The following is a 22627-nucleotide window of genomic DNA, read 5'->3' as shown; positions in this document are numbered from 1 at the left end:
AGTAAGATCCATGTGATTTTATGGGGTTCACCCAGATAATGTAGAATAATCCCCTCATCTCAATTAAACCTTTAATTTAATCATATGTATAAAATCCCATTTGCCACAAAAGAAAACACATTCTCAAAATTCAGGGATTAAGTTATGGACGTCTTTGGGGAGCCATTATTCTCTCTGGCACAGGTCCCTTTCAAGCCTCAGATTTAATGAATTCTTTCCTGGGAGGGAAGAAGCTGAAGAGTCTGTTAGTGACAAGGGCCCTGAGACACACTATCCTAAAACCTTAAATTCTAAAGTACAAAACAATTCTTTAAAGATCTTGACAAAGTTGAACATGTCAGCTTGAGTACAAGTTTAATGTAGTTAATTATAAACACTGAACAGATACCAATCTTTTTCAAAAACGTTCATGTTAACCTAACAATTAAATATTAACTTTTTAGTAGGCTGTAAAGTTTATTTCCTTATAAACTCCTATTTACAGGCTTACCTAACCATTTAAATAGAGTGACATACAATACCACTGAACCAGGTGGCTCAGAGTTTATGATTAGCCTAGAGCTTCCCAGAACCTGGCTAGAGCTTTAGGAGAAAATGCATGAAATACTGAAGAAAATACAATATTTTCCTCAGGTTGTCACTTCATCTGATTATAGTACAATTATCCAGACTTTGTTATCCCTCTTACATTTCTGTTCACATTCAATCACCATCAATTTCCTTTGCCTCCAACCACCTGTCTCCAAACCCAACCATAGGTTACTCTTTCAAACACAGCTTTCCATTTATATTTTCTTTGAAATTCAGCCCCAAATGAGAGCTTTTTTAAACATCTATGGATTTAGAAAATAGCTTTTCACCCTTATTTCACGTCAAGAGAAAAACTATCCATGCTGATTATAATCTAATATGCTGTAGGAAAAATAAATCCACAAATAACATTTTTTGATCAATGATTTCAACTGCTTTGTATATTAAATACTTTTTTGCAGAACTGACTGAACAGGAAGAATTAAGGACAGCACAATGATGAAAGAATGAGTAACTAAAGGAGAAAGGAAACTCCTCCATAGGATGTAAGCTGCACAAAAGTGACTTAGTCTTATTCACTGTGGTCTCCCTAAACATCCAATATTAGGCTTGCAACTTAGTGGGTGTTTCAACGCAGAGAAACATGAATCTAGCAACGGGCGCAGTGTCTCACACATGGTGAGCACTTGAAGGACTCATTGTTCAACAACGAGTCCTTTCATTAGTTAGGATGGGACACAACATAAGCAGGGGAACAGGACGTTGGTCTTACTTTACTATCTTTATCTGGCTTGGTTGCTGAACTGTTCCCACAAGTCAATGATGCGCTGTCAGGAGAGGTGGGAAGTCCAGGAAGAATGGTCACTGTCCGACCACTGGGCTCAGTCTCCAGAGAGGCGGTGGTGATGCTCAGAGAGGTCAGTGAAGCAGTCGGAGCACAAGCCAGGGGGGCATTGACTCGACCCATATTGATGGCAGCTACGTGGGTGGCAGGGCCTGCCATTGGAGGTGGAAGTTGTGGGGAGGCCAAGGGATGATGAGGCAGGCCCACAGATGCAGGGCCCAGGCAGGCAGTGTTCTGTACCTGGATGGGCGTCACCGCTGCTGTAGGGCGTTCTTGGTTATGTGCTGCAACTAGTAGTGATGGGAGAGAAAACAGCAAAATTTGACCTTCTAATAAATGCTACTCACCAAACCATGAGTCATTTCACTGCATCAGACCATAATGAAAGGTTGCTATTGCACTTTTATAAGAAGTAATGGATGCACAGTGGTTTAAAAGCACTTAATCTTAGCTGGGTCCTTAGACACTGTTTTCCTTCCAGATCAGCCCTTGAGTCCACTGAGAGCCTGGAAACTTAGCGATAACCCCAGGCTGTTCAGTTAAAAAGTCTTTCCACAGATTTATGGACACAGCCGGTCTTTGATGATACTCTACAGTGTCAGATTAGGTTGGCCTCCAGGCCTTTTGAAAATTATTCTCCATTTTCTTCAAACAAACAAACAAACAAACAAGTAAATAAAATTATTCTTCCTTTTCTTATTAATCATCTTCCATCTTTTGGTTTTTCTGACAGAATTTACAAGTTTACCCTATCACCGTTACCCAAGACTCTTGGTAGGTTTTCAGTGCTATAAGAAGAAGAAAAGTATTTAAGATCCCATTGGGTTTAAAACAAACTTGGAATTAGGTTCATCAGAAATCATCAGCACACTAGTTCATGGAGTATGATGCAGTGGTCACGCGGCTGGCATCAGGGAGATTTGAGCTCGTATGGTCTTGAATGCAGAAGCCATATTTCCAAGTCTTATTGACAGTCTCAGGATCAGCCTAATTTCTTTCAGATTTTCAATCTGTAGATCAGGCTTGAATTCATGTGGGGGACAGGCTTAGCCAAAATAAGCAGATGTGAAGTGTGCCACTGACTAGACTGTGCCTGCTTCTAATTCCTAATGTTATTCATGACTTTAACATTACATCTGCTCTTCTCAACATCTGTTATAAGGGATCTGGTACTAGGCAAGCAACCCTCTTCCTGATACTTTTCAGTATGGTCTCCTCCTTACCTGTCCTCACAGCATTACGGGCCTGGTTGACTGTCATCTGCCCAGTCATGTGCAACAAGACCTTGGCCTGAGGACTTGTCTGGATATGAGCGGCTGACACAACGGCTGTGGGGACAACACTGGGACTCCCAGCCATACCATTTCCCTGGAGCTTCTGGGCAGGCCCTCCTGCAGTGGAAGGACTGACCATAGTCACCCCTCGACTGGTCTGACCAGCAGTAGACATAGGGACTTTAGCTTGGGAAGCATTTGTCACGGCCCTGCCAAGACAGAAACACAGACAGAAAGCCCAATCCATCAGCAAAATGGGAGAGAGAACAATTAAATGCAAAAAAAATGACTCAGGGCGTTAAGACAGAACATTTTAAAGAATGAATGGAATAATTTTTAGAAAATGTAAGAATCACAAATTCAAAGTAAAGATGGCCCTGAGGGAGAGAAAGGTCTTGAAATACATTCTTAGTCATAGAAAATTATACACTGCACGCTGCTCAAGAATATTCAGTTACTGGGTTCGGCTTTCCAGATCAAGGCTCAACACCTCTTGCCTGTAAGGTCCTGGATTCTTCTGCTTCAGCTCTCAAAGAAGCTGATTTGTTTGTTATTGCTGCTAGTAACATTAGCAGTTTTGTTACATTTGCATAGCTTTCTCATGGTTTTTGCCCTTCTCCCTGCTTGTTCCTAGTTCTACATCACAGAAGTGTCTGTGTACGTGCATGTGTGTGCACATACACACATGCACACACTCTTAGAATGTTCTCTCTGGCTACTCTTGACCTGTCTTAATCTCATGTATGTTTCAAGGTCCACAAATCCTGTCCTTTTAAGAAGCCTTGCCTAAGGCTTAGGCTTAAGACCTTATGTATGATTCTATTGTTTCATGTGAATTTCTTCCTTCTACGGCCCTTGATTATAAAATATGTCATTTTTAATATGTAAATTCTGTATTAAATACTCCTGATTCAGTAAAAGTTCCTTGAAAGTAGGCCCAGTGTGAAATGGTTCTTCCACATTCCTCCAGTTATCAGGATACAGCCAGCTCTAAACAAACATTTACAGGTTGAGTTAAATTAAATTAGTTCAATGTAGTTTTGTATAATGTATTTTTTTAATATTCTAAATTCGTTTAAATAACAATTCTACACATAGTAACTTTGTACTAAGTAGAAAACTTCATTAACTCAAACATCCTTATTTACTACGATAAATAACAGAATTTATTGCATCTCTTCAGAGACTGTTAATAATTTGTTTTTGAATGTTATGAAACTGCTTTCCTACATTAATTTAGTCTTTTTTTGTGGTTTGGTTTGTTTTATTTCCTTTAGTTGTTGTGGTGGTGGTGGTTTATTGTTTGTTTTTTTCCTCGCCAGGGAAGGTCTATCTGCCATTTTCTGGATCCTGAATGTAGATTTTAACATATACAGAAAAGAAGGTTTATATTGATTAAAAATCTGCAAGTCAAATTAAAGCTAACATTCTGTCACCATCTGCAACAATAGTGATTTTCATTTGATTAGGCTGCTGGCCAACCTATAAATCAAGGCCAACAGCTGACAAACATGTCAGTTCATTAAGCCATTTATTTAAAATCAGGGTGTTTGAGGAATGATTTAACACAGTTAAACCTAGAGCATTTATTAAAAGCCCAGTGGCTAAAACTGGGGCTCCCTCAATGCCATTATAGGTCCTTCCATTCAGTTTCTAAGGCTACTTTCCTTAGTGACCAGAAGGTAGACTATCTTTAAATAAAGAAAATTTTGAAAAAAGAAAGAAAATTTTGTATAATTAAAGCTCTTACTTCCTAGTATCCTATAACAGGGCTTCTCAACCTCAGGGACATTCTGGGTCAGATAATTCCTTTCAGCAGGAGGCTGTGCTGTGTAATACAGGACAGTTAGCAGCATCCTTGGCTTCTATGCACTACATGCCAATAGCAACCTCCTCCCACATCCTCCACAGCAACAATCAGAACTGTGTTCAGACACTGCCAAATTCTCTTCAGGAGCAAAATCACCCTTAATTGAGAAGGATGAAGGATCAATGTCGTATTTCAGGAATTTTATTTCTGACTATATTACAGAAATTATTGTTGGGCTTCCGAGGTAATCCCCAAGCTATTGGAATAAATACAGAGCCAGACGCATAGGCTTAAGCACTTCTTCACTGTGTGATCATAGACAAGTTATTTAACCTCTCCATGCCTCCATTTTCTCATCTATTAAGTGGGGATAATAATAGTGACTATATCGATGAGTTATTTAAGGACTCAGAATTAATATGTGTTATCCATTTAGAAATCTGCCTGCCTGGCATATAGTAAGCCTTATGTAAACATGTAAGTGTTAATAATATAGCTTTTGTTTATACTAAACATGATATTTTTTACTTTTGAACAGAAAAATATCAAAACTGGTTGGATCTTCTCACATACAACTTAAAACAAATAACTTAAACCCCAGTACATTTATTGGTAGAAACCTACAATTTCACATATACCCATGTGAAAAGTAATCTAAGAATTTGAGTTAGAAGAGACTTCAGCAAATATGGATAGGAGTTTTTAAAATGTTGGCTAGGTAACAGGCAATAATTATAGTGTGAGAAGGAAACTTGGATAGGCTGAAAACCATGGGAAAAAACAAAGCTTCTCTGTCTAGAACTTAGTAAGCCATTTACTCAGAACCATACCTTGTGACTGGTGCCACATAATTGCCAGGGAAAACCCCTATCTTGCTGGTATGCATCGATGTCCCTTTGAACCAGCCATCTTGGCAACGTTCAAATACTAAAAACATCTCCCCTTTTCTCAGCTCCAGCTCATCCTCTTTCCGGGGAGTGTATGGATATATAGCAACATACCTAGAATAGAAAAGAATATTTGATTTCAGGCTGAGTAACAGACAAACCCTGGCATGCTCAAAAACTCTTCCTTGGTACAAAGTCTTGAATATTTTGTACAGATATAAACAGAAAATATAACACTTAGCCTGTAAGTAGCATTGGTAATTGTCCATTGAAAGAGGTTTTGCTGCCTACATTGGAAAGACAGAGGCCTTCCTGATTAAGAACTGCCCACCTGGTCCCCCCAGTGTGAAGGTGACTATCCCACCAAATGGTATTCTCAGGGTGTGAAAGAATTAATGCCACTTCCCAAAGTGCCTAACCTGCTGCTGGGGTTTAGGGACCCACTGGGAAACTTGAGCTCTTCAAACAGCACTGGTAAGATGTGGGAAGTAGCCCCACATGAGGACATATGGCACGAAATCCTGCTAGGAGGCACAACATGCTGCTTTCCACACACAAGCTGAACCTAGAGGCTTGGGTTGCACCTGCTTTTGTATGCTCAGCCAGGAAAAATACTGAATTTGAAAAAGTCAAAAGGGAAAAAAAAGTCCAGGTCATAGAGAGTGCAAAACCACCCCACAGTGCAAGGTGACTGTGCCACCAACATATGGAAACCAGGCAGGTAACGCTAACCAATAGTTTTTGCCAGGGTTCTAAACTGTTCCATGTATAAAATCACGCGATGTAGGAGCCAAAAAAATCTAGCTGTATTCTGCCATTGGTAAATGTTAACAAGACAATTAGATTTTTCTGGATACTTATGGTTGGGTCTTATAGCTTTTCCAATGCATATTTGCACCAGATCTGATTTGTGTGGAAAATACCTTCCTGTTCCTTAGTATCCTAATGTAAGGAATGAAAATGGAGACCAAAAGCTCAAACAGGAATTGTACAAAAAGACGGCACTATGTGCATATAATATTATGAAGAAGCAAACACTATGTTTCCCTAGACTGTAAAAGGCCTCCACTCAGCAGGATGGCTGCCTACTGAGCTCATGTATTGGGCCCATTTGGTTTCAGCAGTTTCCTAATTATATGCATGACTGGGTGTAAGTTTGCAGAACACAAACCACTTTGGTGAGCCATAAGCCTGTCACCAGCTCATATCAGAAAGGTGTTTCTCTACCTCTGCTGTTTGGGCTTAGTTTGAAATAAACTTTAAAGCAGTAATAAATGACACCCTCACTTACACACTGGGACGAGTCTGAGGCCGTAAATGTGCAATCTGGTCAGTGGGTCCCACTGTGGGTCTCGGTCCCACTGCAGCAGCAGCAGCAGCAGCAGCAGCAGCAGCAGCAGCAGCAGCAGCAGCGCCTGGAGGTGTGGAGGCCAGTAGAGGGGGTGGGGGAAGAGGAGGATTCATAGTCTGGTATGAGAAGACAGAGAGAGAGAGAAGAAAGAGAAGAGAGGGAGAAAAAGAAAGAGAATAATAATGAATTATTTATTTACATCTTTCATGGAAGGTGGGAGGGAAAAAGGAATCAGGAATCCATAGGAAAAGACTTTAATGGAATCCACAGGGAGCAGAACCAGCAGGCTACTTTGTATGAAAGCCTCCTTTAAAAAAAAACAACAAAAAAACTCATCTCTTGTTCTGCTTTAAGATCTTAGAGCCACAGCAACTTTTTCAGCAAACAGGTACGTAATGACACTTGGAAAGAGGGAAAGAAAAAAAAAAAAAAGAACAACTGCATGTAATTTTAAGATTAATGGCATTTTTAAGTATAGACTTGGATAAGAATCCAAACACCTTTGAAGAGGGCAGCTATAATGTCACACTGCTTGCTAAGACGTAATCTGTGATTGTTTCTGTAACTTGAAACTTAAACACAACACAAAACAATTTAGCTGCACTATATCTCAAACCATTCCCTCAGAAGAAAATTTCCTTTGATGCCTGGTTTCCAAACAGCCCAAACAATAGCAAGCCACAATCACTGGGAAATTGTTGCTACTTTCGCTTATTCTTTTCTTAACTTTGCCAGCTTTTGAAATTTAGTACTATCAAGCCTGGTAATCTTTAACAAGTAAACCAGTGAAAAGCTGCTGGTTCCTTTATGGGCACAGACTAATGGGGTTCTGCCTACAGGATTCCATGCCTTTTGAAAATCAATGGAGCAATTGTTACTTTCTGATCTATAAACCCCAGATGATTCTTTAGGGTCTGTATACTGAAACTCCTGGGAAAACAGGCACACAAAGACTTGCCTGAACCCCCACCTCGCCCTCCCCAAATCTTTGAACCACTAGATGTAAAAACTGAATTAAAAGAGAAATAAGGAGACTAAAGAATGCACCTAGGAAAGCATAAATGGCTTCTACATATCAGTGTATAAACACAAAAAATCCAATGATTTCTAAACATCGTTCACAACAGTCACTTTGTTTCTATTTTTTTAAATAAAAATTCACATCTCATCAACATTTGCTTCCTTCATCTGCGGATTAGCCGATTAATGTACACAGTTCTGGAAACACAATAAACTACGCAGAAAAAATTTCAGAATTCCTGACATATGTTGCAACTGTTTCACACATTGTAATTTAATTTTTTGCTGAAGTGACTTTCAGGAAGGATTTTTCCCATACCGAAGCTGAAGGTGTTGTAGAACATTCAGTGCAGAAATAAATGAGGCGCAGCGCTGCTTACAGAGTGCTAACCTGGACAAGGCAGAGGGCAGTTCAAAAAGTTAGAACTGCATGAATGTTGCTCACATCGTCCATGCAAAACATGGCAGGCAGCCGTAAGATTTGTTACAACTCTGGAATTGCCTGTACTGGGCCTTAGATTCTTCAAAACCTTTAACCAGTAGAAGGTCAAGCATTCAGTCCACTAGGTCTCCTCCCAGTGACAAAGTAGAGAGAAACAAAGATAATCCTGGTAAAACACTCAGTACATGTGACCTGGGCAGTTCACTGGTAATCACAACACATCAGTGGCTTGTCGGGCAGGATAACAAGTCTAGACTGTACTCAGGATAATATATGCAGACTGTAAAATTACCATTCAACCGATTTCCACTTAAATCTTCCTAAGCCCGATTTCTAAACAGCGTGGCTATGGAAATGGGGAGACCAGTGCATGTGCTCAACACGGGGCCCAACACAAACTGCTCCTAGAAATTACTTAAAATACTACCCAAGGCACAGAACCAAAAAGCTCCATTTCACACTCTAAGTAGAATTCTATTTTCAAGAGGAAAGGAAATTAAAATTGTCTGTTATGGCTTAACATTATTAAAACAGAGGCTGTACTGGGGCGCCTGGGTGGCTCAGTCGGTTGGGCGTCCAACTTCAGCTCAGGTCATGATCTCGCGGTCCGTGAGCTCGAGCCCCGCGTCGGGCTCTGTGCTGACAGCTCAGAGCCTGGAGCCTGTTTCAGATTCTGTGTCTCCCTCTCTCTCTGACCTTCCCCCATTCATGCTCTGTCTCTCTCTCTGGCTCAAAAATGAATAAATGTTAATAAACAAACAAACAAACAAACAGAGGCTGAACTAAATTAACCCTAAGAAGAAAAAGGCAAAACAACATCTACGGACCTGACAAAAACATGTCACATTTTGTTAACAAAATGTAAAATAAGGTCACCTCTTGTAGTTAAAAAATACAGTAAACTAATGTTTCATGTACATTCCTTTCACAGAGAGTAAGTCAGAAGTCATTTGAGGTACAGCTTACAAGAGGATATTCTGAAAGACCCCAAAGGCTGTGCTTGAGAGAAAGTGTAGTTCTCTCTCTTTTTCTGTTGTTGGAACACAGACTGTCTTAATAAAATTGGGAAGATTTTCCCGCAGTGTTGGGCTACATATCTTTGGGGAAATAGGCATTTGTGTGTGCATGTGTACTTGGGATATATGCACACAAAGACCAAAGAGAGAAAGTCTGATTAAAATCAGACTCTTAGATGTTGTTCCACCCTGTGGGGTTGGTAAAATGATAGGGCTCTGGTGAGTCCAAGGCTGTGACAGACTAGGAAGTTCTGTGGGTTGCTTTATAAACAACTTAAACTGAAATAATCTGGTGATGTGGAAGTTCAAAAGGTAATCCACTGTGTGTTGTGCTTCAGGCAGTTTGCTATCCTGCAAGACCTGAAATTTCTACAGAGCAAACCACAGCCTTCCATTCACCCAGAGCTGACCTGGAGACCTGCTTATTATTTCACAGTCCAGGCCAGCCCAGGCCCCAGAGGCCAAGGCGCACTCTCCACCAGCAGCAAAAAACATCTATGGACCTGCAAGAAGGATAGGTCACATTTTTCTAATAATATTTTGTTAACTTAATACTGTTCAGAACCAAATACCACACTTAAATGTCATTTTCACTAGACATTGCGTGCTAAATTAATAGGAACTTTGAAAAGTACTCATCACTTGTAGTTTTATTTTATGGAAATGAAGCAGGTCTATGTTATCAAAGTAAAGCTGTCTATAGCTATAGGCTGGGCTGCAGAAATACTGGTGTAGAAAACTAGATGTTATTCTGATATCCATTAAAAATGAGCATCCTCCTTATGTTTCTTTAGATTCAGATCTTCTGTTTGTAGTATGCGGTAACGGTCTGAGGCAAGAATTACTATTTCTGAATAACAGTAAAGACAGGACAACAGTTCTGCTGATGTGAAATGATCATACTTTGCCATGTCCAGGTTCTCTGTTTCCCTGACCCACTGACCTTGAAAGCAGAAGAAGCATGGGCTTTGGGGGCAGATAAACATAGATTCCAATCCCAGCCCAGTGTCTTAGGGCAGTCCTCAATTTCCATTCTACGTTAGAGTGAGCACCAGAAAAGAAGTGTCCTCTCCAAGTGGACTGGATTCTAGGCCAGATGAGCCTAATTCTAGTGAGCATTGTGAGTGAAAAGTTCAAGTGCATGGGTGTGATACCCTTCCTCTCTGGTGCTCTTTCCTCTTTGTGTCCTTTCATACAACCAAAGAGTGGTTAGGTCTGGGTCTGGCTAAAGACAGGTGACAAGATCCATTAGGTCTTAAGCTTGGGCCAAGGGCTGCAGGCCACCTTACCAGTAAAGTGCTTTGCATTGGAGTTTGGGCAACAAGTACAACTGACAATAAAGGATTCATTTTCTTTCCAACTGTTCTTTAAGTGTGCATTTCCCTCATATACATTTCTACCTCCCAGAGTAGAAAAGTGATGGGCAGGATAGACTCTGGGCATCTCTGGGTCCCCTGGGAAAATCCCACTGTAATACCCCCCCAATCCCAGCATCCTTTTTTTCCTCACACCTGATTTCCAAACAACCCACCTTCAACCCTACACATCAACATCTCTAAACAGCCTGAGCACTGAACTCAGACGCATGTAGACAGGCTGGTGGAGGAACAGTTCAAGCTGCTGCATGATCATGCTTCCTCAAGTCGGGAGTGTTAGCAATTTCAGCAGCATTACCACCTGCTTACAGCAGTGTTTGTGCAATTATGTGATTAGCTGGTTTTATTTTATGACAATAAGCATGAAGTAGAAAAGTGGAAGTACTGACACCAGCGATCAAAAAACAAAAACAAAAACAAAACAAAACAAAAAAACTTAGTGTTATCAGAATTCAATAAAATTAAGATAGAGATGGAAGGTCCCTAAGTCTTAAGTCTCAACTGGATGCTCATTGGAATTAAGCCAGTCAGTTGTGGGTACAGCTATGAAGAAAAAGGAATAAAATTTAAAAATATATTTAAAAAAATACTAGAAATCGATGCTTAGATGATTATGTCTAAAGGGAAAGATGTAATTAAGAATTTGGTAATTTTTAAAAATCTCTCCAGGAATGGAATTTCCCTCATAAATTATAGATTTATTGTTCTACATTTGATTTGTAAGAAGAGATACTTATGTTAGTTAGCTGACTTTGCATAAGCTCTCTATGCCTCAATATACCAATCTGTGAGATGGAGTTGTAATTAGAAATAGTTTAGGTAAAGCTGCCTTTCCCAGTGCCCTGGAGCACTGCAGAAGCTCAATAAATAGAAGCTGTTGTTATGATTCATGAGACCATGAAGTCAGAAACTGTCTTACTCATCTTTATATTACTGTCACCCAGCTCTGCAGAGAGAAGTTAACAGACCCTCAATGAGTATTTCACAAATAAGAAAACATTCTGTGCTTCAACTTCCCTTAGGACAATATGATATGAATCAAGAGGTCTTGTTTCCTGAGATACTAGAGTCCTTTTCTGTTGTTGCTATGAACATTCTGACCATATTCTATCCCTAATCCTGATTTTCAGAACTCATACCAATTCCAAAGCCTCAACTTGTCCCTCTCAAACTATTGACATGGTAGTTTCATTCCCCTCTTTGCAGAGCCCGTCCCTGATCCCATGGATCAGTAAGTCCTGCTGAGCCTTCCATCATGGGCTCCAATGGACTAATTACATATTGGCTATCCTGAGAACCAGACATCATTTAATTTGCTTCTTTAAATATACACACAGACACACACTATGTGTGTTAGGTGTACAATTTTTTTAGTCAGGGTTACATATTTTTGGAATGCAATCTGTTTATAAGTTGGCCACAGGCTGTACTGGCCTTTATTGACCTGCCTAATTCATGACATCTTGCAGCTAAACACCTCTCAGCTGGTACAGAGGATCAGGGATTATTAATCACTTATTTGAAAGTTTTTCTGCCCTTGTGCAGAAAATACAAGACTAACATAGATCCTCACCCTCCTCCCTTCCCAAAATTAGTTGTGGAAAAAGCCCTCACTACTATTAACATCCTGATGTCTGAATTAGATAGATGTAATGCCAGTTTTGCTCCTAATATTAGATATCTAACATTTTAACTGTTACATGTGAAATGTATAGGACAGTATGATCCTAAGTTCATTCTGCATGAAAGATTAGAAAGTCTCAATTCATAATAAAAATACTAGAAATAATTTTCATTTCCTATTCTAGTGTTGGCATTTATTACCTAATAAATCCACACCATGAAAAGCATAGTTTTCTCTCTACCAAGCTGCATACAATATTGCTGTGATGGTGCTCTATGTCTTAGAAAATATTTCAAATTTTAAATAAGATACTTGCCATGATTAATGTAAGATACAGAGGGTACATGCTACTGAGATTTTTTTCTCATTTAAACCTAACATATTAAATCCAAAACATTTCTGCCAACCTACCAGGGACTTTGAGATCTAGACATCTCCTGGGATGACAGACAGATCTGTTTATAATTAGTTTTTCATTAAATGGAATTGGCACAGCAGACATACTGTTTAATAAACCTTTCGCTTGCTTAACATGCAGGCTTTCTTATATAATCCTAGGATGAAATGGTTGAATGTAAATTAATTTTTGTATATTCATGTTCTCCTGTGACCCGTCCCATTGATTTGCCCTAGAGTTGCCTCCAGCTTAGAGCAACTGGCCATTTACTTACTACACTGTAAAATTTTCAGCCCATAAGGGATGAAATTCAGCCAGCTCTATGTCTTTTCCACTAATTAATTTTTCTAAGATCAGAAAAGGCAGTCTTTTTCCCTTAAGAAATTATGTTAGAATTTTTCCATGTGAAGTAGTCATCTGGAAAGGGAAATACCAAGTGGTTGTGTATGTATTGGGGAGAGAAGAGAAGGAGGGAAAGGAGAGAGTCTTCTCTGGAGATGAAGAGGGCAGGATAATTATGGAACTTAGCTCTGGTCAAAACACCCAGGGCTAACAGAATCTCATGGAAACCACATATCAATAAAAGTTAAATGAATTTCATCTTCTCCCCAGAAGAATCAACACAACCTTTCCTGCACCAAGCAGTGGTGCTATCAAAGAAGCTGTAATCGTTCTGGGAACATTTAAAAAAAAATACAACTTTAACCTCTAACCAGAACATTATTAACTTCCATTTAAATACAAGAACATGGTTAACTCTATAAAAAGTTTTCTAACGTCTAAGTCAAGCTAGGTAATAACTCCACATTTATTTATATCCACCTTGTTTCAAAGCAAAATGAGGCAAAAGGAAAATGAGGACAATAAAACTAGACGGAGCAAACATCTTGACTAATGTACTAATATGTTGTGAGGTCTTTGTTGGAGGGGGGTACAGATTTGGCTCCAAGCATTCTAGCAGAAGGAAACATAATCTTTACAGCATATATAAAATCCACAACCTAAAAACAAACCAGCTGCCTAGAAGTCTCACTATTCCTGGTACAGAGAGCAGAGAAACCATAACCCAACAAACCAGGCCCTCCAAGGCATTCTGAGAACAAACCAGTGGCACATGCCACAGGCCTGCCTTGCAAGGGTCCTCAATAGAGACCAATAATGAGATCAATAACAGTCATCCCCTACTATAGTCTTGGCATGGTGCTAACTCTCCAAAGCAGAAAATAGTTGTTTCATTTTACAGGTAGGGACACTGAAGCTTAAAGACGCTGAGTAACTTTTCATGGTCATGTAAACAAAGAAGTGACTGAGCTGGGCTTCCAACCTAGGTCTGTGTCCCCACCATCGGGCCACACTGTTTCTCCAAGAGCATCACAACCAGTGAGATTCTGTAAAGCAATTTACGGGAGTGGGGCCCACTGGGGAGATCTGATTTAGTGATCTTTTCTATTCTCATTCAACTCAGCACTGGAAGAAAGAGTGTGAAAGCATAAGCCAAGGCACAGGACTGGATGAGAGATGACTCACAATTGCTGGTTCCTTGTAGTTCAATTGCCTGCAAGTTCAGGAAACAGGGATTTATACTGTTGTCTTTCTGCTTTCTAAGGCTGAATTTGCTTGTTTCTTCCCTTTTAACTTTCTCTCCATAGTGTTCTTCTTTGTGTCTATCTCCCTTGGCTGCCCTCATTTCTCCTATTAATTTCTCTTGTGAGGATGTTTTAAAGCAAGTAGTGTTTGGACTCTGTAGGATGCTAGGTGTTCAGAAGGAAAATCAACACAATCTGAGCGAGCCTTCCAAGACAGCAGTTACGTTCAGGCAGCCAGAGCGGCAGCTACTGCAGTGGAAGACAACCTACTAAAAGGTGAATCATAAATGGAGCGATTTGGAATCGACACACCATGTGACTCAAGGTAAACCATTTAGCCTTCGGGATCCTGGTTTCCTCAGTATTTCTATAAACCTGTCTTTGTAGGAAATAAGTGAAGTCTTCTAGAAACTCAAAAGAAATGAAAAAGAAATTTTAGGTTAAGCCTTCAGGAAATCAGGCTGGACTTTAATGAAAATGGAAAGCATTTTATAGATCTCTTCTAATGCCTTCAGGCCACTGATCACTGTTAAACATTTTGCAGGCTGTAGGCAAGAGGCTTTCTAATTTTTTCTGTAAGATCAGCAGAGATAATAGATGAAAGAGATCCACCTCCACCTAGCAAGTGTCAATGTAAACTGCAGGTGTTAGGAGGTGGGATGTGCCAGATTAACGTCACTAAATACCTGAGAGAGAGACAGAGATGGAGAAGCTGTACTCACTCCAAGGGCAGCTGGGTAGGGAACATCTGATGGGAAAGTGAACGAGGGGCCAGTTGTCACTGGGCTGCTGGGGGGTGGGGTCACAATTAACCCGGTGGTACTTATATGAACCTGCCAAGAAAAAGAAAAGTTAATTAAAAGACAACTACATTTAATACAACAGATTACTGGCTGAACCTTGGGGAGGCAAATCATAATTTTAAAAAAATCTGTAGTTTCTAGTATTTGGGGGAAGGCAGAATCTCTTGCAGCTTATTCAATCTACATTTACTGATTACCTAATTTGTATTCGGAACTGGGAGGTAATGTGATAATATTGGCCACTGCTGATTTACATACAGAATTCAACTGCTGCTGGCTTTCATAACTTGGGAGGCTACTGTGAACCAAACTGACCTTTCAGATGGTTAGTCGGCTGCTTGCTTAGCCCACTAGCAATTTCCCTGAAGATCCTATTAAGGTAGGTCATGGCTGAACACTCACCTGTCTATCAATATGTAAATCTATGTGAAGTGCTTAAGGTATTTTGTTATTCTCAGGATCATTTTTCATGACTTCTACTTTTCAGTGGGGATGCATAATTAAAATGCAGCTGCCTAGACATGCCTAGAGCAGGTAATTATTTATAAAACCTTTAAAGGAACAATGTCAAGCCAAATTAGCTGTTTTCAAAGGTGTCTTATCCATGATACTATCCAAGATTAATTTACTAGAAAGAAATTGAGTTATTCAGGTCATTTCATTGCCTGTGTTCAGTTACTCGATCAATTTCACTCAAGCTGCGTATCAGGTCCAACTGCAGAATGCAGGCAGGAGTAGGCGTGTGGGCCTGAACAAATGGGATGGTTTTCCTCCACTGTTAAAGGAATGTGGTTGGCTGGTACCTTGTTTCCCCCAAGGAAACGATACACCCAAAACGCTAGGCCTTTTGTAATAAAAACTTAATCCCAAACATACTTCCCTCAATTCCCATATGTTGAGAAAAAGATTATCAGGACAAAGAAAAGCTCAGAGATTAGTTCCCAGAGGGCCTGAAGGAAATTTTGAGTTTCCTGCTTAGGTTAGGCCCTGCCACGGCCAGGGATAAACAGCATCACAGCATACAATTTATTTTCACCAATAAATCTGTGTTATATATGGAATCCACATCCTTTTAAAATCACATCTGTGCCTGTTAGCTCACACATTGATCGAACTGGAGGCTTAAACTTAGCAGATCTAAGGGATGCCCTAACAAGAGTTTCTCCCCAAACCCTTCTTTTGTCTCTCCTGTGAACCAAAGTCTATTATCAATCAATTTCTAATGGGAAGCATACTGATTTTCATTCTAGGATAAAATCCAATGGTCTTTAGCTGTTTTAACCAATAAATCTGTTTATATACATAACCCAAGGACATTCGTAAGTTGGCACTACATAAGAGTCTTTCTGAGAAGATACAATGAAGCTCACTTCAAAGTGCATGCCATTATCATGGAATCAAAATACAGCTTCCTGGGCCCGACCCTACAAATATCTAAGAAAGATCTCATGACTGACCAATGTTTCTCTAAGAGCTGCAGACTGGGAGTCAAGATAATTAACTGCTAATGAGCTCATGGTCTTAGACAAGACACTTCACCCCCCTATATGAGCTGGACCAGAGCCCCCCTAATGTGTTCACCGTCATAGTCATAGAAGTGAAGCACTAAACATTGAGACTCCTGCAAGCACCAGCGAACACAGGGCCACTCCTAGTATTTGAGTAAAGGAAGAGGTAAAAGTCACCAAAGAATGATTAAAAGCAGAAGCAACAGAAGTAAATTGCCTGAAGGTGAGCATGCCCAGAATAAATGTCCTGAATAGGGACAGACTGACTTTCTGCTGTTCTTTTCCTCATGGAACTGCAAATTAGTTGGGCTCCTCTACAAGAAGGGGCTCTGTGAAGGGGGGGAAAGAGGTGGGGTAAGCAAATGCAAATGAGTGGGTGCATCTCTGGCTTCCCCTGAAGCCACTGACAATACAAATATGCCACAAAAACACTTAATATCATGAATCATTCCTCCAGCTGGCAGAGGCCAAAAAATATCTTGAGTGTGGCCAGAGAAAGATAAAATGTCTTAGTTGCTTGTAGCATCATGTGCTTTTACAGATGTCAATCACAGATATCTGTGCACATCTGTTCTGGTGACCCACCTAGACAGCACAGTCTATAAATAATCTTTTAGTTTATGTATTTGAAAGTTCAGCCTTCACTCGATAGTCACCATATATAATAGCAAGCCAGCCCTTTACTCCTTTCTTCTATTTCCCCATCCTGTTGCCTGGAACTTGGGATGTCCTGGTGAGATCTCTAAATTCCGTATAGAAACAGGAGGATAAGGTTCTACCCATATGGTGGAAAGGTAAGCTGAAAAGCACATCACACCAGCACTGACTGCCTATATGTGTATTCTATTCAGGTGAGAGAAAAATGAACGCTCACTTCTTAGGCTCCTTCCTTTAGATTTTCTAAGTGCAACCAAACCTAATTAAGGAAAAGCAAGACAAAAAGTGGACGAAGATGTTAAAACATCCTTTTCCTCAGCTCTGTAAAAAAGGAAAAGAAAAAGGAAAAGAAAAAAAAACTAAAAGAAAAAGAAAAAGAGAAAGAAAAAGAAAAAGAAAAAGAAATGGGCCATAGCAGGAGGAGTCACATCTCCTGATCGGTCCTTTGCAAGGCAGAGGAAAAGGACAGTCTTATTTCAAAGAGTCTCACATGAGCCATCTTCCCATATCCGCTGATCTCCACAGTCAGGAGAGTGTCTGCCTGTCACACACTCCTGCTATGCTACACACACCCATTGCTTTATTATAGACTGTAGTTCCCTCCAATGCACACACTATGCTAGACAAGTAGTGTTTTCTGTAAACCTGAGCCGGAGAAGCCAGGCAGCACTTGAAACATCTCCCATCGTCTTCTTGAAATCACTTCTCCCTGAGGCAACATATTACCACCGAAAACAGAACGAATTAGAATATGGGAGGAGGGGTGGAATGGTTGAAGGGGAAACTGTTTTAATGGAACACAGAAAGAGCCTTGTTTCCTAAGCTACTCCAACCAAAACAAAAATAGCTCTACTTTTATAGTCTTCATTCCCAGCTCTGGTGTGGCACCGTCAGACATGCTCACACCTGACTGCCGAGTTCTCTACAAAAGATATAAACTCGAGCTTTATCCTCCCTTTCTCTTTTAATTTTGTCTAGTGCCAAAAGATTACTGTCTATTTTTTTAAAGCTATTCCTATTCTGAGTTGCCACTATTCTTACCAGAAACTTAACTTTTTTTTTTTTTAAACAAAACATCATTGTACAAATGTTGCTAGGTCACAAAATAAAAAACGCAAATGATCCAATTTTCTGTTAGTGAATGGCCAGCTTTACTAGACCCCTCTGTCAGAACCTTATTCAAAAATCTTTTGAACCTTTCCAGAGTAATCTCACTTGGTACTTCTTACTCCAATCTATAATCCATGTCTATTTTTCACATGGATATAATTAGTTACATGTAAAGTAACATAGCTCTCCTCTCTACCCATTTTCAAGGGACGCCTCATTCAATAGATATTTATTGAGTGTTTACTGTATGTCTGACATTTGGAATACATCGGTGACCACAACAAAGATGTCTGTCCTCATCATACTCATGTTCTAGTAGGCTTTGTCTGTGTGTGTGTGTGTACTAGTTCCCTCAAAAGATCAAAAGTTTCATGGCCCCACCACCTAAAAACTACCAGTGAACCACAATCCCATTCAGAAAGTGAATGCATTTAACTCGCAACATGCAGGATGAATCTAAAGGAGTGAGGTCAAATAAATGAGGCCGAGAGAACATAATTTTTAATAAAATTGGCAAGGAATACCAGAAACCATGTTGTAAATTTTTATTCTGTGGCTCACAACAGGCACTTATCAAACTGTAAACTTTCTGAGGACCAGGACCCTGTGTGTACGTGTTTCTTTGTTTAAAGGAAAATAATTTAGTTTTGTATTTTTTGAAAAATACTACAGCTATATTATAAAGTAGAACGTAACATCTGCATGAATTTTAACAACTAAATATGAGATTTGAAAGAAATTTCTCCTACTTGTGACAGGCTACTTTGGACCGGGCTCTCTGACCTTTGAGTTGAGGAAAATATAGTGGTCATCTAACTGGATAATTACAGCAGCCCTGTGAATTAGGCAGGTAACAGTTAGGCTCATTTTGCAGTCCAGAATTAAGGCCTAACAAAGAAGCATACATGGTGCCTAGAAGGTTCTAAAAATAAGGCACTCAATAAATGCCTGCTGAATGAATAAATGTTTCCAATCATCTTATGTATTTTTATTAACACAAGAATAATGTGCAGCAATTTCTTAAGATAGTCCAAAGCCTTGATGAACTAATAAGCTTTTTTAAAAAGCTAGGCCAATTTCTAACTTAAATTAAATGCTTTTTCACGTCCTTTCTTTTTTCTCTATAGCTCTTACTGGGAAGCCTGAATGTCGGGGTAAATTAGATGGATGCAGGCAACTGTCAACTATGGGTTTCAACCACAGCATCTTTAGTTTGGATGAAGATAAAGTTTTAGTTGGCAAAATCTCCCAGAGCAGCCTTGTGAGGAAGTTCTGTAAAACTGAGCAGTTGCTTGAAACTAAGTATGTAAATCATTTTGTAATTTCTGATCCTTCTTTTGAAAATGACTAAGTTCAGGTTAATACACTCAAGTTAGTTTTCTCTTCTCCATTTTTCTACCTACAGAATGGAGAAAAGCTTTATTACATTTCAGGAAAGCTACTATCTTCTGAAGGCAAAAATAAGCAGTCTTGTTTAGCTAGTGAACAAACATGTTTGTGAATAGATCATTTTGTACCTGAGCTCTGTTCACGCCTTTTGGATGATTTACCTGAGAAGGGGCACTGCAGGAAAGGCCAGAGAGTTCACTGATCCGCGCGGCAGCCGTAGGGTTACTGGAGCTGATGAGGACAGGAGGGCTGATCTCCATGGAGTGGCGGTTCTGGGATGCCTGGGAGGATTTGCTGGCCATGGTGAGGGAAGTAAAGGAGTGCCGCTTTTTGGTGTTCTTCTTGGTGTCAGAGTGCTTTGGGGCATTGCTGCTCTGGGCTGCTGCCAAAGTACATTCTCCAGCATCAGCTCCTGGCCCAGGAGGCTTATCCCATTCTATCAGCTGCTTAGCTGCCGAGTTAAACTGCAAACCAAGAAATCGACACAAGACAGTTACACAGTTCTCAAGGATTCACTGAGATTTCTTTTCAACCAGCTTTATCTAAAATTTAATGTCATCACTTTAGAGTTTGCATTTGCAAGACTCTTTATATTTTTTCCATGTGGATATCTTTTCTCTCAATAGTGGCATTTCATTGGATCTGTCATTAATAGATGTTAAATCAAGAATAAACAATTCTAGGGGCAGCCGGGTGGCTCAGTTGGTTGAGCATCTGACTTTGGCTCAGGTCATGATCTCATGGTTCGCGAGTTCGAGCCCCGTGTAGGGCTCTGTGCTGACAGCTCGGAGCCTGGAGTCTGCTTCGGATTCTGTGCCTCCCTCTCTCTCTGCCCCTCCCTCGCTTGCACTCGGTCTCTCTCTACCTCTCTCAAAAATAAATAAACATTAACAAAATTTAAAAAAAAAGAATAAACAATTCTAATTCAACACCAACAAGGTAAAAAAACTTTTCTCCAAGAATATTCAGAATATCTAATTTTAAAACTTGCCGGTAACAAATGAAGATTCAATTTCAGTTCACTGATGAAATTTAAATCAGAACAATTAAAAGGGTCCATTTGTCTACCTGAATACTCTGTTGTCCAATAATGGCTAGGTGTTTCCTCAGAGCACAAGTGAACACTGAAGGGGCAACTTTTGGGTCCAGTAAAAAACAAGCGAGATGACAAAGAACGAAACCATTACATGCTAACTAATATACTTCCACATAAATTAATCTCCCACTTCTGTATATTTTGGGAAAACTTCACAAAAAAGTTGGTAGACATTCTTTTTTATTTTTTAAATGTTGATTTATATTTGAGAGAGAGCAAGAAGAGCGAGAGAGAGCAAGAACACATGCGTGAACGGGGGAGGGTCAGACAGACGGGGAGACAGAAGATCTGAAGTGGGCTCTGCCCTGAGAGCAGAGAGCCTGAAGTGGGGCTCAATCTCACAAACCATGAGATCATGACCTAAGCTGAAGTTGAACGCTTAACCAACTGGGCCACCCAGGAGCCCCAACATCCTTGATTATCTGTCATGTCACTGCATCAATTCTTCTCATATGTACTTACAGTTTAAATCATAAGGGGGTAAAACATGAAATTCAAGTCCTTTGGCAAGCTAACTTGTCTCTTTGAAAAGTTCTCTATTAAGGGTACAAGGGGTCAAAGGCTGTGCACTGGGCTGATAGCACCAGCAAGAAAGGAAAGAGCATGAAATTTGTTTTTCCTGAGGTAGAATAAAACGTTTCCACAAAACTTCCATGATAATAAGTTGTATATAACTTACCAAGATATTACAGTAATAGGAAATCATTGAGCACATAGTTTAACCTCGCATAAAAAAACATTAAGATAAAAAATAATGGACTTTTTAAAGGTAAATTTAGGTAAATATTAAGGATAATAGGGATTTTCTTATCTCAGCTTTGCATGCTCAGCACTTTACAAACAACCTTAGATAAAATATCACCATCAAATGTTATTTTCCATCTACCTCAATGGTTAGGACCATGTCTCCTTGCCCTGTTGATGAGAATGTCCTATTAGAAGAATGGAAATCCTGTCAGTCAATATGTAACAAAGTGAACTTGCTTTGGAACAACTGGCTGCTCACAAAGCTGTACTAATTGCAGCTCAGTAGCCAGTGCTTCCACAGATGACTGCAAATTGATTAACAATTTGTTCCTGTGGCTCCCCAGGGCCTTGAATTCACCCGGCCTGTCTGATCTACAGTTAGTAGGATACATCTTCTTCAAACATCAGCATGCCTCTCCTTCAGACTTCAGGGATTTTTTCCACATGATAAACTTTCAAGAATAATAGGCAGTGATGCTACCATTAACACCTATCAATGCCTGAAGTATCACTGGCAGGAGAGAGAGGAGACAGACGATCATAAGGACTCTGTGTTATGTGTTTAGGAATGAAGAAATGAGGTACTATTAAAGGGTGGCCTTAATATAACATTACACTAGCATTTGGCCAGGAGATCCAGTACTTACAAATCCTACCTTGGCCTAGCAATCTCACCTTCTGGTGGTCTCTAAGAAAATCAGATGCCAGAAGGAAGAAATGTAATGTTTAATTATTATGGTGGGAGTGGCCCAAACCTCAATACCAGAAGAAGAAAAGGAGTCACAAAATGCCTTCTTCTACTATAAGCTCATTTAGATCCCAAGGCACAAATCCTCAAAAGCATGACTTAATCCACATGCTGGAATCTGACCAATTAACTCAGCACTCATGTTGCATTGAGTAAGAAATAAGGGAAAGAACTGAGAAGATTTCCTTCCCATTAAGGCCAAAAATACGAATTGAAAAAACTATTGCATCTACTTGATATCAAAGTTAAATTTATTCTGGGATCAAACCATAGCTTCCATTAGCAATGTCTGCTTTGAAATAGTCTGAAATATTACCATGGTCCTGTTCATACCCAGCCAAGTGTTGCTTTAGTTAAAATGAATTAAAATTTCAGGTTTCTGTATGCCGTGCTCTGGAATAAACATAAGAA

General features: G+C 39.8%; 1 protein-coding gene across 7 annotated transcripts in view; it reads right to left on the bottom strand.

The window, feature by feature from the left end:
• Positions 1-22627, bottom strand: part of SH3RF1 (SH3 domain containing ring finger 1) — a 187557-nt gene that overhangs the window by 19858 nt on the left and 145072 nt on the right. For all 7 annotated transcript variants that reach the window (XR_007151604.1, XM_047856355.1, XM_047856358.1 and 4 more), the window contains 6 exons: positions 19787-20089; positions 14881-14991; positions 6638-6813; positions 5290-5460; positions 2599-2858; positions 1304-1665 (listed from right to left, as the gene is read on the bottom strand). Coding sequence is in view for 6 of the 7 variants with exons in the window: in XM_047856355.1 (XP_047712311.1) it covers positions 1304-1665; positions 2599-2858; positions 5290-5460; positions 6638-6813; positions 14881-14991; positions 19787-20089 (1383 nt within the window). In the remaining variant the exon portion in view is untranslated. The remainder of the gene's footprint in view (positions 1-1303; positions 1666-2598; positions 2859-5289; positions 5461-6637; positions 6814-14880; positions 14992-19786; positions 20090-22627) is intronic.

This window comes from Prionailurus viverrinus, chromosome B1 (genome assembly GCF_022837055.1).
Source record: "Prionailurus viverrinus isolate Anna chromosome B1, UM_Priviv_1.0, whole genome shotgun sequence".
Lineage (NCBI taxonomy): Eukaryota > Metazoa > Chordata > Mammalia > Carnivora > Felidae > Prionailurus > Prionailurus viverrinus.
The sequence above is the reverse complement of the archived record's forward strand: the minus strand, read 5'-3'. Positions and strand labels throughout refer to the sequence as shown.